The 13,827-nt window shown below is 40.6% G+C and overlaps 1 protein-coding gene across 15 annotated transcripts in view; it reads left to right on the forward strand.

Moving 5' to 3' along the window:
• The window catches only part of LOC146717672 (protocadherin gamma-C5-like), a 295,905-nt gene that overhangs the window by 56,484 nt on the left and 225,594 nt on the right, over positions 1-13,827 (forward strand). Inside the window, exon 1 of one of the 15 annotated variants that reach the window (XM_085479410.1) lies at positions 2,106-4,575. The exons of 12 other annotated variants lie outside the window; for them this stretch is intronic. In XM_085479410.1, coding sequence (XP_085335536.1) covers positions 2,173-4,575 — 2,403 coding nt within the window. In that variant the 5' untranslated portion in view covers positions 2,106-2,172. Of the gene's footprint in view, positions 1-2,105; positions 4,576-6,631; positions 9,159-10,685; positions 13,124-13,827 lie in introns of those variants that run through there. 2 more of the 15 variants (XM_085429538.1, XM_085429546.1) reach the window with 2 other exon arrangements.

The raw sequence follows: 13,827 nt of genomic DNA on the forward strand, positions 1-13,827 counted from the left end.
ACAAATACAAGGTCTCTGTTGTTTTAAATAGGCTCTCCCTGTATTTATTTATTTGAAATCCACCCAGTTAAAAGCTATTTGTTCATGCTTTGATCATCCCTGAAGAAAAAAATAGCTCCTGATCCACAAAGTATGTTAGGTGTTGTGCTAGTTTTTCATTTCTTGGTTATATATGACATGTACATACAGCAACAGCCATTTCAAAATTGTGCTATTGATTTAGTCTTATAACCTAACTCACCACGCAGTGGTCATATAATTGAACTTAGTCTATACAATCGAATATTGTAGTAGCTTCAAAATGGCTTACGAAGTCTTTTGTTTCCAGGCCACTGGCCTTAACAGTATTACAGTATACAATTGCTATTGGCTGCATAAATGCTCATAGCAAATATTTAGGGGTAGTTTTTTATGCCTTGCCAATTTAAAGTCTTTACATGCCAAAATTGGCTTTTGATGATTACTCAGTCATCCAGTATTCACTTCTGTAACAGCAGGTGCATAAAAGTTCTGACCTCTGGGTACAATGAGTGGGGTCAAACTTATGCCATTACCAGTGGTGTTACCTGACTTTGTGCGTCTCAGTTTTCACCCAAACTACTAATCACCGCAATGCAGATGAAGCTGAGCTATCAGTGCATTAGTTTTTCATAGTTTTATGCTACAAATAAAGTGCAACAATTGTATTCCTCTATATTTTTCTCTATTCTGTAACCTCTAACTGAGAGAACAAATTAAAAACAACAGATGCATAATTCCAGTATCAGCATGCCATACTTTGAGAATGCACAGTCTTGTCTGGTGGTTGGAGAACTATAAGACAATGCAAACTGCTAAATAATATAATTTCAAATTACATGCTGCAAGTTAATCCCTGTTGGAATTCTCAATAGCAGCTTTTCCTTTTCTACTCAGTGATCAACCCTGACATTCAGACCACTGAATAGCACTGGTGCTGTTAAATAATACTTTGATGTTGTGAAACCTTTATTTTTTATACATATAAACTGGTAAGTTATGATGTTACACCAAATTCTTGCATAGGAAGGTTTTCATCATTAACAGCACAGGGAAAAAAAAACAAACATACAAAAGTCTTAACTCATCCCAGACCTGCAGACATTATTTTACTGTTTAATGCTTGGTGTTTTTACATTAGGTTATTACCAGACATTGAGTGAGACAATCTGTGTTTACTAAGAAAAGAAGATACTTTAGTTATTACATGATCTAATCTCTTGGTAATTTAAGATTCACAAAAAATAAGGATGTATTTCTCTTACTTGTTGGTCTTTTCTTTGTTGAATACACATGGCAACAGCTTTGGTTCATTCCTACCTGCTTGAAATTAGAAGTGGATTTAAGAGTTAATACCCTCCTAAATCATGCACTTTATGCGAGATATTTGTTTCTCTAAGTTTCACCTTATTCGGATGGTGATAGTGGAAAGTCATTGTTCTTTTTGCAGATATTTCAGGTTGTTTGTTAAAGAAACTCAATGAAACAAGTTATATGGAACATCCTTGAGCTACTGAATTTGATTCTGCTGTATATTATCCAAGGGTATCACTTATAATATTTGTTTTTGGCATTTGTGAATCAAATGTCTTATTTTTCTATATGCAAAAAATGATGGAAAAAAAGAAAAGAAAAATGCAGCATTGATTGAATAAGTAGAGCAGTTTACATTATGACAATATTTGTGGTTCCCTTTTATTGATTTCTCAGGAACTTATTTTATGTCTGATGTAGAAATGAATACTAGAGGTCTTCCTTGAAGTGTGCTTGAGAGATGGTTGATAATGAAAATAGTATATTGCCACTATCCCTTAAGAAATCAGTATGAATGACAAAATAACACCGAAGTCCCTAGAGTGTCAATAATTTTATTGATTAATAAGGGCGTTATAACTCGAAGCTGGCCTCTTGTTTGGGTTTGCAGTGCTATAATTTAACGAAACTCTTGGTGTCACTGTGCACCAACAAAGACAGGAGGTCTCTGTTCTTCATCTATTCTTTTCTGCCATTGCGAAGTCTTATTTTGGTGTAGCGTGTCTAGGTTAAGGGCGTTACAAAAGGCAAACGCTGGGATTATTTAGAATATTTAAAAAGAGCACTATTTTTGATCACTTCCAAGGAATTTTCCAGGAAAGGATTAAACCTTGATCGATCATGGGAAGTGCAGTATACGGAAGATTGGCTATGAATTGCTATTGTGTGGTTTTCCTTTTCGTGGCCTTGCATTTCGCCCATGGAGACGTGAGCTACACTATCGCAGAGGAAATGAAAGTCGGATTTGTGATAGGGAATATCGCCAAAGATCTGGGTCTTGGGATTGCGACTCTTTCCTCGCGTAAAGCCCGAATTGACACAGACAGGGACGATAAAAGGTATTGTGATATTAATCTGAGCACCGGAGATTTGACTGTCAGTGACAGGATCGACAGGGAAAGTCTTTGTGGTAAAAAAGCCAGCTGTGTTTTAAAAGAGGAGCTTGTGCTGGAAAACCCTTTAGAGCTTCATCGCATCAGTATTCATGTGCAAGATATAAATGATAACGGGCCAGAGTTTAGTGAGGATCTGATTTCACTTGAAATAACAGAATCGGCAGACAAAGGAGCGAGATTTTTACTTACGGAAGCCCGCGATGCCGACATAGGCACAAATGCTGTCCAACGTTACAATTTACAAAACAATGAGCATTTCACCATTAATGTAAATACAGATGTTAGTGGGAGGAAACATTCCGAATTGGTTTTGTTAAAAGAACTAGACCGAGAAAAAGAGAAAGAGCTGAAATTAGTGCTTACAGCTGTAGATGGTGGATCTCCTCAGAGATCAGGTACTGCGATTATTCACATCACTGTGCTGGATGCTAATGATAACACCCCAGTGTTCAGCCAGGCCGTTTATGAAGCCAGTGTGCCTGAAAACTCTCTTTTAGATACCGTAGTTGTTACAGTGAGCGCAACCGATGCAGACACTGGCCCAAATGGTGATATTACATATAACTTCGATCATGTCTCTGATGAACATGTATCTTTGTTTTCACTGAATCATAAGACAGGAGAGATAAAAGTTATCGGGTCACTTGATTATGAAACGGAGAGTTCAATAGAGCTGCGAGTAAGAGCAAAGGACGGACCGGGTCTTACCTCTTATTGTACAGTAGTTATAGATATAACTGATGTCAATGACAACCCACCAGCCATCAATTTGAAATCATTAACTAACCCCATACCTGAGAACGTGCCACCTGGTACAGAGGTGGGCATCATTAACGTGCAGGACAGAGATTCTGAGAATAACCGACAGGTCCGCTGCTCCATCCAGCAGGGTGTCCCCTTTAAGTTGGTTCCGTCTATTAAAAACTATTATTCTCTGGTGACCACAGGGCAACTGGACCGCGAATTAGTGTCCGATTACAACATTACAATCACTGCCACTGACGAGGGCTCTCCACCTCTGTCCTCTTCTAAAAGTGTTCAGTTATCTGTAGCTGACATTAATGACAACCCACCTGTGTTTGAGGAACAGTCGTACAGCGCATATGTGAGTGAGAATAACAAACCGGGCTCCACTTTATGTTCCGTTAGTGCTCGAGACCCCGACTGGAGACAGAACGGTACAGTGGTTTATTCTCTGTTAGCTGGTGAGGTGAACGGTGCCCCGGTGTCCTCCTATCTGTCTGTGAACGGAGACACGGGTGTGATCCACGCTGTGAGGTCGTTTGATTATGAACAGTTCAGGAATTTCAAAGTCCACGTGATGGCCAGAGACAATGGTTCTCCTCCTCTCAGCAGCAACGTGACCGTGAGTGTGTTCATCTCAGATGTGAATGACAACTCTCCTCAGATCCTGTACCCCTCCCCGGAGGGCAACTCCTTCATGACCGAGCTGGTCCCCAAAGCTGCACACGGAGGCTCTCTGGTGTCCAAAGTGATCGCGGTGGACGCGGACTCCGGACAGAACGCTTGGTTGTCCTATCATATAGTCAAATCCACTGATCCGGGACTTTTTACTATTGGTGTCCACAGCGGAGAGATCAGGACACAGCGGGACATTTCTGAATCTGACAGCATGAAACAGAACCTTGTAGTGGCAGTGAAAGATAACGGACAGCCCTCTCTGTCTGCCACCTGTTCCATGTATTTACTTATTTCTGATAACTTGGCTGAGGTGCCAGAACTGAAGGATCTGTCTTTTAATGAGAGCAATTCCAAACTGACCTCTTATCTGATCATCGCGCTGGTGTCTGTGTCCACGTTTTTTCTGACTTTTATCATCATCATCCTGGGTTTGAGGTTTTGTCGTAGGAGAAAGCCCAGACTGTTGTTTGATGGAGCAGTTGCCATCCCCAGTGGTTATCTTCCTCCTAATTACACAGATGTTGATGGCACAGGAACTTTACGCAGCACTTACAACTATGACGCGTACCTAACCACAGGTTCAAGAACCAGTGACTTTAAGTTTGTGACATCATACAATGACAACACGCTGCCTGCTGAACAGACTCTGAAGAAAAGTCCATCAGACTTTACAGATGTGTTTGGAGATGGCGATATGTCTCCTAAGGTAGGAAGATATCGCATGTCCTATTTTCAATAACTGTACAGCTTGTAAATATTGGTTAATTTCAAAGCGTTTGGAGGCTGTGATACTTCTGCCAATTAAGGAAATTGAATATTTTCTTTTTTCTTTTTGATAAAACACTCATACTGAGCAGGTTTTTTTCACACGTGGTTCTTAAACTTTGCTTTTAAATAAGAAACAGACCGCTGTACAAGTAAAAAATAGATACTTTCACTTGAGGTTAATCCTCTGTTTCTTGATATGATCGTGTTTTTTCTTGTTAGTTTTTAATCTTTTACTTGTACCTTGATTTTCTTAACACTTACATGGTGTGGTGTTATGTTCTTGAGAGTTACGGTCTGTCCATCATAACGTATTCAATAGAAGAGTTAAAAAAATGAACTCTTTACTTGACAGGTTTCTGAGTATGTGTATGATAGTATTAAAGTGAATAGTATTAAATGAAAAGTTTGGTTTGGCATTCTTTGTTCATTTTGCTCAAAGGCCAAACAAAAGTTAAGCTGTTAAGTGTTTCTTAGAGGAAAGATCCCAAAAATGCTCTAATTTTCTTACTTATCACCTTCAGTATTAAACAGATTATCACACGTGCCTATGTCCTCTGTTGTCATCACATATCATCTTAGATCTCCTGCAGGACATTTAGTATATTTTAGACAGTTCCATCACAACAATAAATAAAAGAATAACTTTTGTAAAATATGTGTTTTCTGACAACAGAACAATTCTACAAACCTGTCTAATGAATGGCAGGTTTCGTTGAACTTATACTGTTGGTACATGTTGACTCAAGAGCTTTGAAACACAGTCTATGGTGTCTTGTTTTATTGTTTATTTGTTTATTTAATTGGCCAAAAGTATCTGTGTTTCAATTAAAGTTAGCCAGCGTGGGTCAGAGTTGTAATACTTTTCTTGTTCTTCTGTTCGAGAGGCAGAGAGGCGGTTGGAATTGCTGTTTTTCCACTTTGCGATGAGTTTATCAGTTGCCCTTGTCTGTGTCTTTGGAGCCGACATGCAGCTGGTACTCTGTGTCTCTGTCCTTGGTGCTGAGCAGGCCTAGTCCATGCTATCCTTGGTGCTGAACCTTTTGTTTCCTCTTGTGACGTATTTTCATGGGGAATGCGCTGCTATGCTGCTATGTTTTATGTATAACTTTTTAATTATTTTTTAATTTTTAGGCTACAGTTTAACAGTTTCATTTGTTTTTATGGAGACGTGTGTTCCATTTTCCTAACAAGATTTTGCTATGACATCACATCTATTCCTAAGTATGATTAAAAATAAGGAAAAGTAGAATCACAAGTGTAACCGGATAAAAATGTTTGTGGTCACATAGTGACAATTCACGTTATACATGACTATCGGTAGCGAATTGTACATATTTATAGAAGTTGTTTCTTCATGAAAGAAGTAGTAATATCCCTCCTTTATCTTAAATCTCGTGGTAACTGAGGTAATGCTTGTATTGACATATTTTACTGAAACACTGAAAGCACTGGTTTGGTTCTTTGTTATTTTCTGTTATTATTCATTGCATATTTTTAGTGAATTAATGTTTCTTTAATGGTCTTCGTATAAGTTAAGGGCAGGGTTTTTGTGCGTCTCAAGACAAAATTCTAAAAGTTATCCAGACTATTTAGGGAGACTTAAACAGGAAAACCAAGACTGACTTTCAAGCAACGGCAAAATGTTAAAAATGCAGCCAAAATGTAAATGATGCGTGGAAAAATATACGAAGCATTTTGTGTGTTTTCAAAGTTTTGATTCGGATGAGAGATAATGCAATTTAATGGAGCCTTTAAACATCAATGAAAAAAAAGTCACATAAAGAGTAGTGAAGAAAAAATTACAGAATCCTGCCTTCATACAGCTGTGTTTGAATACCCGCGTTGAAATGTTTTTGTTAAAGTATAAAAGAGAAATGATATCTTCACGGATCAAGCAAAAACGTTTTCTCCAAAACTGTTATGTGCTATTCATGCTCAGGGTGTCACTATAGACCAGCAAAGCAGGAGAATTTCAACCTACTTTGCACACCACCCATCAGTGGGTTCGACCATTCTATTTTCTGCAGTCTACAATACCAGCGACAAACAATAGAAATATACTGATCCAGTGACTTGTTTTTAAAGATTTAAATTAACGTGTTTTAACTTCTGTAGTGCTGTCATAGGATGGCGCACAGACAGCGTGTTTGTCAAAGCCTTTGCTTTTTTTTCCTCTTTGATATAATCCAATACGCACACGGAGATCTGAGCTATTCTGCACATGAGGAGCTGAAGCGCGGATCTGTTATTGGAAATATCGCTAAAGATCTCGGGCTGGATCTGGGTCGGCTATCTGCTCGAAAACCTCGTGTTGACTTGGAAGGAAGCGAAAGACAGTATTGTGGAATAAACCAGAGAAGCGGAGAGTTTTTCGTTGCGGAGAGAATAGACCGAGAGGAGCACTGTGGAGAAAGGCCTTCGTGTGTTCTCAAATTCGACTTGCTGTTAGAGAATCCGTTGGAGCTGCACCGGTTGTCCCTGCAGGTGCAGGACATAAACGACAATGCGCCAATCTTTCCGAAAGATATTATAAAGCTGGAAATTACAGAATCAGCGGACAAAGGAGCCAGGTATCGCATTAATGCAGCACAAGATGCAGATGTAGGTCAAAATTCTGTTCAAAGCTACATTTTACAAGAAAATGCTCACTTTGTGTTCAGCATTCAGACGACAAGTTCTGGCAGTAAATACGGTGAGCTGGTTTTAGATACGGAGTTAGACCGAGAGGAGCAGCAGGAAATGAAATTACTGCTCACAGCCATGGATGGTGGATCCCCTCAGAGATCAGGGACAGTGGTCATACACGTAATTGTTCTTGATGCTAATGATAACGCCCCCGTGTTCACAGAAGCCGTATATAGAGCCAGTATACCTGAAAACTCACCACTGAAAACCCCAGTTATCAGAGTAAACGCATCAGATGCAGATGAGGGAGTTAATGGAGAGGTTACATATGAATTTAGTCGACTTTCTGATAAATTACAAAAGCTTTTTTCGCTTGATCCCAAAACTGGAGAAATTCTTGTTACAGGTGAAATCGACTATGAAGAGGGGTCGAAATACGAAGTAATTGTTGAAGTCAAAGACGGTTATGGCCTTTCTTCAGAAGCAAAAGTTATTATTGATATTACTGATGTGAACGACAATGCACCATTTATAAATCTGAAATCATTGTCTAATCCCATACCTGAGAACGCCCCACCTGGTACAGAGGTGGGCATCATTAACGTGCAGGACAGAGATTCGGAGAATAACCGACAGGTCCGCTGCTCCATCCAGCAGGGTGTCCCCTTTAAGTTGGTTCCTTCTATTAAAAACTATTATTCTCTGGTCACCACAGGACAACTGGACCGTGAACTACTGTCTGATTACAACATTACAATAACTGCCACTGACGAGGGCTCTCCACCTCTGTCCTCTTCTAAAAGTGTTCAGTTATCTGTAGCTGACATCAACGACAACCCACCTGTGTTTGATGAGCAGTCGTACAGCGCATATGTGAGTGAGAATAACAAACCGGGCTCCACTTTATGTTCCGTTAGTGCTCGAGACCCCGACTGGAGACAGAACGGTACAGTGGTTTATTCTCTGTTAGCTGGTGAGGTGAACGGTGCCCCGGTGTCATCTTATCTGTCTGTGAACGGAGACACGGGTGTGATCCACGCTGTGAGGTCGTTTGATTATGAACAGTTCAGGAGCTTCAAAGTCCACGTGATGGCCAGAGACAATGGTTCTCCTCCTCTAAGCAGCAACGTGACCGTGAGTGTGTTCATCTCAGATGTGAATGACAACTCTCCTCAGATCCTCTACCCCTCCCCGGGGGGCAACTCCTTCATGACCGAGCTGGTCCCCAAAGTTGCACACGGAGGCTCTCTGGTGTCCAAAGTGATCGCGGTGGACGCAGACTCCGGACAGAACGCCTGGCTGTCCTATCAAATAGTCAAATCCACTGATCCGGGACTTTTTACTATTGGTGTCCACAGCGGAGAGATCAGGACACAGCGGGACATTTCTGAATCTGACAGCATGAAACAGAACCTTGTAGTGGCAGTGAAAGATAACGGACAGCCCTCTCTGTCTGCCACCTGTTCCATGTATTTACTTATTTCTGATAACTTGGCTGAGGTGCCAGAACTGAAGGATCTTTCTTATAATGAGAGCAATTCCAAACTGACCTCTTATCTGATCATCGCACTGGTGTCTGTGTCCACCTTTTTCCTGACTTTCATCATCATCATCCTGGGTTTGAGGTTTTGTCGCAGGAGAAAGCCCAGACTGTTGTTTGATGGAGCAGTTGCCATCCCCAGTGGTTATCTCCCTCCTAATTACGCAGATGTTGATGGCACAGGAACTTTACGCAGCACTTACAATTATGACGCGTACCTGACCACAGGATCAAGAACCAGTGACTTTAAGTTTGTGACATCGTACAATGACAACACGCTGCCTGCTGACCAGACTCTGAAGAAAAGTCTGTCAGACTTTGGTGATGTATTCGGCGACTGCAATCCTTCACCAGAGGTAGGAACAGGCGTTTTATATTCTTGTCTGTCTTCATGACAGTCTTGCAGCGATGCAGAAAGTACTTTTATGAACACAATCAATCTATTTTTCTTGGACTTGTCTTTTTTAAATATTTATTTTAAGTAACATATCACATGCCAGAGTAAACAAAAATACCTTGGGTAAGTTGCGTTAGCAGTTTGGGCACGCTTCACTGTGTCTTTCACGTGTTCTAAATTTGCGTGGTGTGATAGTTCATTACTAATTAATTATATACTTTATCATTTTAATTCTCTTCAGTAAAACTGTTTAGCTTATTGCGTTTTCTCTGGTTTAAACTTTTGAGCACTATACCCGCTTCTTCATCCTGTCTCTGACCTTGTTGCTGAACAAACTGAACTGGCTGCGCGTGGTATTAATATTCAGGAAAAATTTTCTGGATTTTTAGATTTGTTTTCCATTTTGAAAACACTTTAGATTACAGTGAAGTTATTTCTCACCAACACATATGTGCCTCATTTATTGTGTTGCAGTTTGTCTTTTAAATAAATTACCTGTTATTATTAGGAAAACAGATCATATCATTGGAGTGACTAAAGTAAAATGGTTATCGGCGGCCTAGTGTTTAAGCGTCGGTAACTGAAGTATTACATGTCTATTTTGTTTTCTACGCCGTTAACAGCGCTTTTCTGAATGTTTATAATTGTCTGTTAGTATTTAAGATTCCTCAGGAATCATAATGTAAACATCTCTTTTACCTTTTTATACGGAGTGAAACATAAACACCAAAATAGCCCTCGTTTAGGTCAGTTTGTAATGTATCATTCATTTTAATTATCTGTTAGGACATAGTCGTGGCCGTCGGTGATATCGGTTAAACATTTTCTTTAACTTGTCATTGGAAATTTATTGGAACTTTTTTTTTTTTTTGGGGGGGGGGGGGGGGAGGCAAGAAAAATAGTTGCAAGACATAGAGAGAGAGAGAAAGTGTTAAAGAGGGTTGGAGAGTTTTTTACTTCGATGTGATTTTGAAATGCCTTACATTAAAACTAGAGGAAATGATCTGCTGAAAATGTTGTATCGCACGTCAAAGTTTTCTATGATTATCGCATTCTTTAGGAGGACCACCTTAGAGAGACATTATTTTCAAAACCTTGTAACACATGATATGAGCATCGCCGTTGAATTAAACATATAGCACAAAATAAATAAATAAATAACAAAGTAAAATAAAAAAATAGCGCATTATTACACTTTCTTACGATTTTATTAAAGTTTACTTTTGAACAACCACTTCGTCAAACAACAACGAAAACAACAACAACAACAACAAAAGAAAACCAACAGAAAAGGCATTTAAAAATACTTTCTGATATTATTATATATCCTTTGCACTCACGGTGTCACTATACACCAGCTATGGACTTAGTGTTGGATCTATGTTGCACACCACCCATCAGAACGAGCACCCTGCTTTATCTAGTCATCAACAGCATCGACAGTTGCTTGAAATGCTCATATACTGATCTAGGGACGTATTTCTTAAGGGTTCAAATAGCGTGTTTTAAACTGTGTAGTGCTTTCTGGGGATGATGCAGAGCCGAAGTCTTTGTCAAAGCCTCAGTTTTGTGTTTTTCTTTGTTATGGCGCAATACGCAAACGGAGATCTGAGCTATTCCGTACAAGAGGAGCTGAAACGCGGATCTGTTATTGGAAATATCGCTAAAGATCTCGGGCTGGATCTGGGTCGACTGTCTGCTCGAAAACCTCGTGTTGACTTGGAAGGAAGCGAAAGACAGTATTGTGGAATAAACCAGAGAAGCGGAGATTTATTCGTTGCGGAGAGAATAGACCGAGAGGAGCACTGTGGAGAAAGGCCTTCGTGTGTTCTTAAATTCGACTTGCTGTTAGAGAATCCGCTGGAGCTGCACCGGTTGTCCCTGCAGGTGCAGGACATAAACGACAATGCGCCAATCTTTCCGAAGGATATATTAAAGCTAGAAATTGGAGAATCAGCGGCCAAAGGAGCCAGGTATCGCATTAATAGAGCACATGACGCAGATATAGGTCAAAATTCTGTTCAAAACTACATTTTACAAGAAAACGCTCACTTTGTGTTCAGCATTCAGACGACAAGTTCTGGCAGTAAATACGGTGAGCTGGTTTTAGATACGGAGTTAGACCGAGAAGAGAAGCAGGAAATGAAATTACTGCTCACAGCCATGGATGGTGGCTCCCCTCAGAGATCAGGGACAGTGGTCATACACGTAATTGTTCTTGATGCTAATGATAACGCCCCCGTGTTCACAGAAGCCGTATATAGAGCCAGTATACCTGAAAACTCACCACTGAAAACCCCAGTTATCAGAGTAAACGCATCAGATGCAGATGAGAGCGTTAATGGAGAGGTTACATATGAATTTAGTCGACCTTCTGATAAATTAGAAAAGATTTTTTCGCTTGATCCCAAAACTGGAGAAATTCTTGTTACAGGTGATATCGATTATGAAGAGGGGTCGAAATACGAAATGCTTGTTGAAGCCAAAGACGGTTATGGCCTTTCTTCAGAAGCGAAAGTTGTTATTGATATCACTGATGTGAACGACAATGCACCAGTTATAAATCTGAAATCACTATCTAACCCCATACCCGAGAGCGCGTCACCTGGTACAGAGGTGGGCATCATTAACGTGCAGGACAGAGATTCGGAGAATAACCGACAGGTCCGCTGCTCCATCCAGCAGGGTGTCCCCTTTAAGTTGGTTCCTTCTATTAAAAACTATTATTCTCTGGTGACTACGGGACAACTGGACCGCGAACTACTGTCTGATTACAACATTACAATCACTGCCACTGACCAGGGCTCTCCTCCGCTGTCCTCTTCTAAAAGTGTTCAGTTATCTGTAGCTGACATCAACGACAACCCACCTGTGTTTGAGGAACAGTCGTACAGCGCATATGTGAGTGAGAATAACAAACCGGGCTCCACTTTATGTTCCGTTAGTGCTCGAGACCCCGACTGGAGACAGAACGGTACAGTGGTTTATTCTCTGTTAGCTGGTGAGGTGAACGGTGCCCCGGTGTCCTCCTATCTGTCTGTGAACGGAGACACGGGTGTGATCCACGCTGTGAGGTCGTTTGATTATGAACAGTTCAGGAGCTTCAAAGTCCACGTGATGGCCAGAGACAATGGTTCTCCTCCTCTAAGCAGCAACGTGACCGTGAGTGTGTTCATCTCAGATGTGAATGACAACTCTCCTCAGATCCTCTACCCCTCCCCGGGGGGCAACTCCTTCATGACCGAGCTGGTCCCCAAAGCTGCACACGGAGGCTCTCTGGTGTCCAAAGTGATCGCGGTGGACGCGGACTCCGGACAGAACGCCTGGCTGTCCTATCAAATAGTCAAATCCACTGATCCGGGACTTTTTACTATTGGTGTCCACAGCGGAGAGATCAGGACACAGCGGGACATTACTGAATCTGACAGCACGAAACAGAACCTTGTAGTGGCAGTGAAAGATAACGGACAGCCCTCTCTGTCTGCCACCTGTTCCATGTATTTACTTATTTCTGATAACTTGGCTGAGATGCCAGAACTGAAAGATCTGTCTTATAATGAGAGCAATTCCAAACTGACCTCTTATCTGATCATCGCACTGGTGTCTGTGTCCACGTTTTTCCTGACTTTCATCATCATCATTCTGGGTTTGAGGTTTTGTCGCAGGAGAAAGCCCAGACTGTTGTTTGATGGAGCAGTTGCCATCCCCAGCGGTTATCTCCCTCCTAATTACGCAGATGTTGATGGCACAGGAACTTTACGCAGCACTTACAATTATGACGCGTACCTAACCACAGGTTCTAGAACCAGTGATTTTAAGTTTGTGACATCATACAATGACAACACGCTGCCTGCTGACCAGACTCTGAAGAAAAGTCCATCAGACTTTGCTGATGTATTCGGGGACTGCGATACTGCCCCTGAGGTATGATGCATAATTATTCCTTTTAAAGTAGTTCCAATGATACAGCCACGCTTTTCTCAATCTTGTTATTTGCCATTCAAGTTTTATTTTGGTGTTTACTTTGAGACCTTCGAGGACTGTGCGTTGAAAATTCGCATTGCTGACTCAATTTTTCCGATTTTCTTTCACATTTCAACTTTTTTATTCACTTATTTGATAGTGTTCACGTGGAAGAAATTCATGGCGTTTATATTATTTTTAAATTAATTTCTGTTGCCATACAGGTTAAGTTTGAATAGAGAATGTCTTTTGTGTCTCTCTTACTCTATCCATGGTGCTGAAGTTTTTGGTTTGTTTGTTTGATATTAGTAGACATTGAGCATAGCTGATTTTTATACACAAGTCTTTGTGCACCTTCAACAAGAAGACTGAATGTCTTTGTTTGCTTCGGTGTAGTATAGCTTCGTTTATCTGTGATTTTGTTAAAGAAATTGCCTCCCTCCAGTGAGTGTTTCTTTTAATAGTGGCCAGTTCTACATTTCATGATGATTTCCTAATTATTTATTTTCTTCGCGCATGTCGTTCCTATGTATGTTACGCGATAATTGAAATACCAGAAAGACCCTCCCCACATACATCATGCCCTTTGCGCTGTATAAATTAACGTTTCAACCAAAAGTTTTGTCTTACAGAACTTGAAATTTTTTTAATGCTATTAAATAACC

This window comes from Copadichromis virginalis, linkage group LG2 (assembly GCF_057382275.1).
Source record: "Copadichromis virginalis isolate Kocher_CV1m ecotype Utaka linkage group LG2, C_Virginalis_male_GT1.1, whole genome shotgun sequence".
NCBI classification, from domain to species: Eukaryota; Metazoa; Chordata; class Actinopteri; order Cichliformes; family Cichlidae; genus Copadichromis; species Copadichromis virginalis.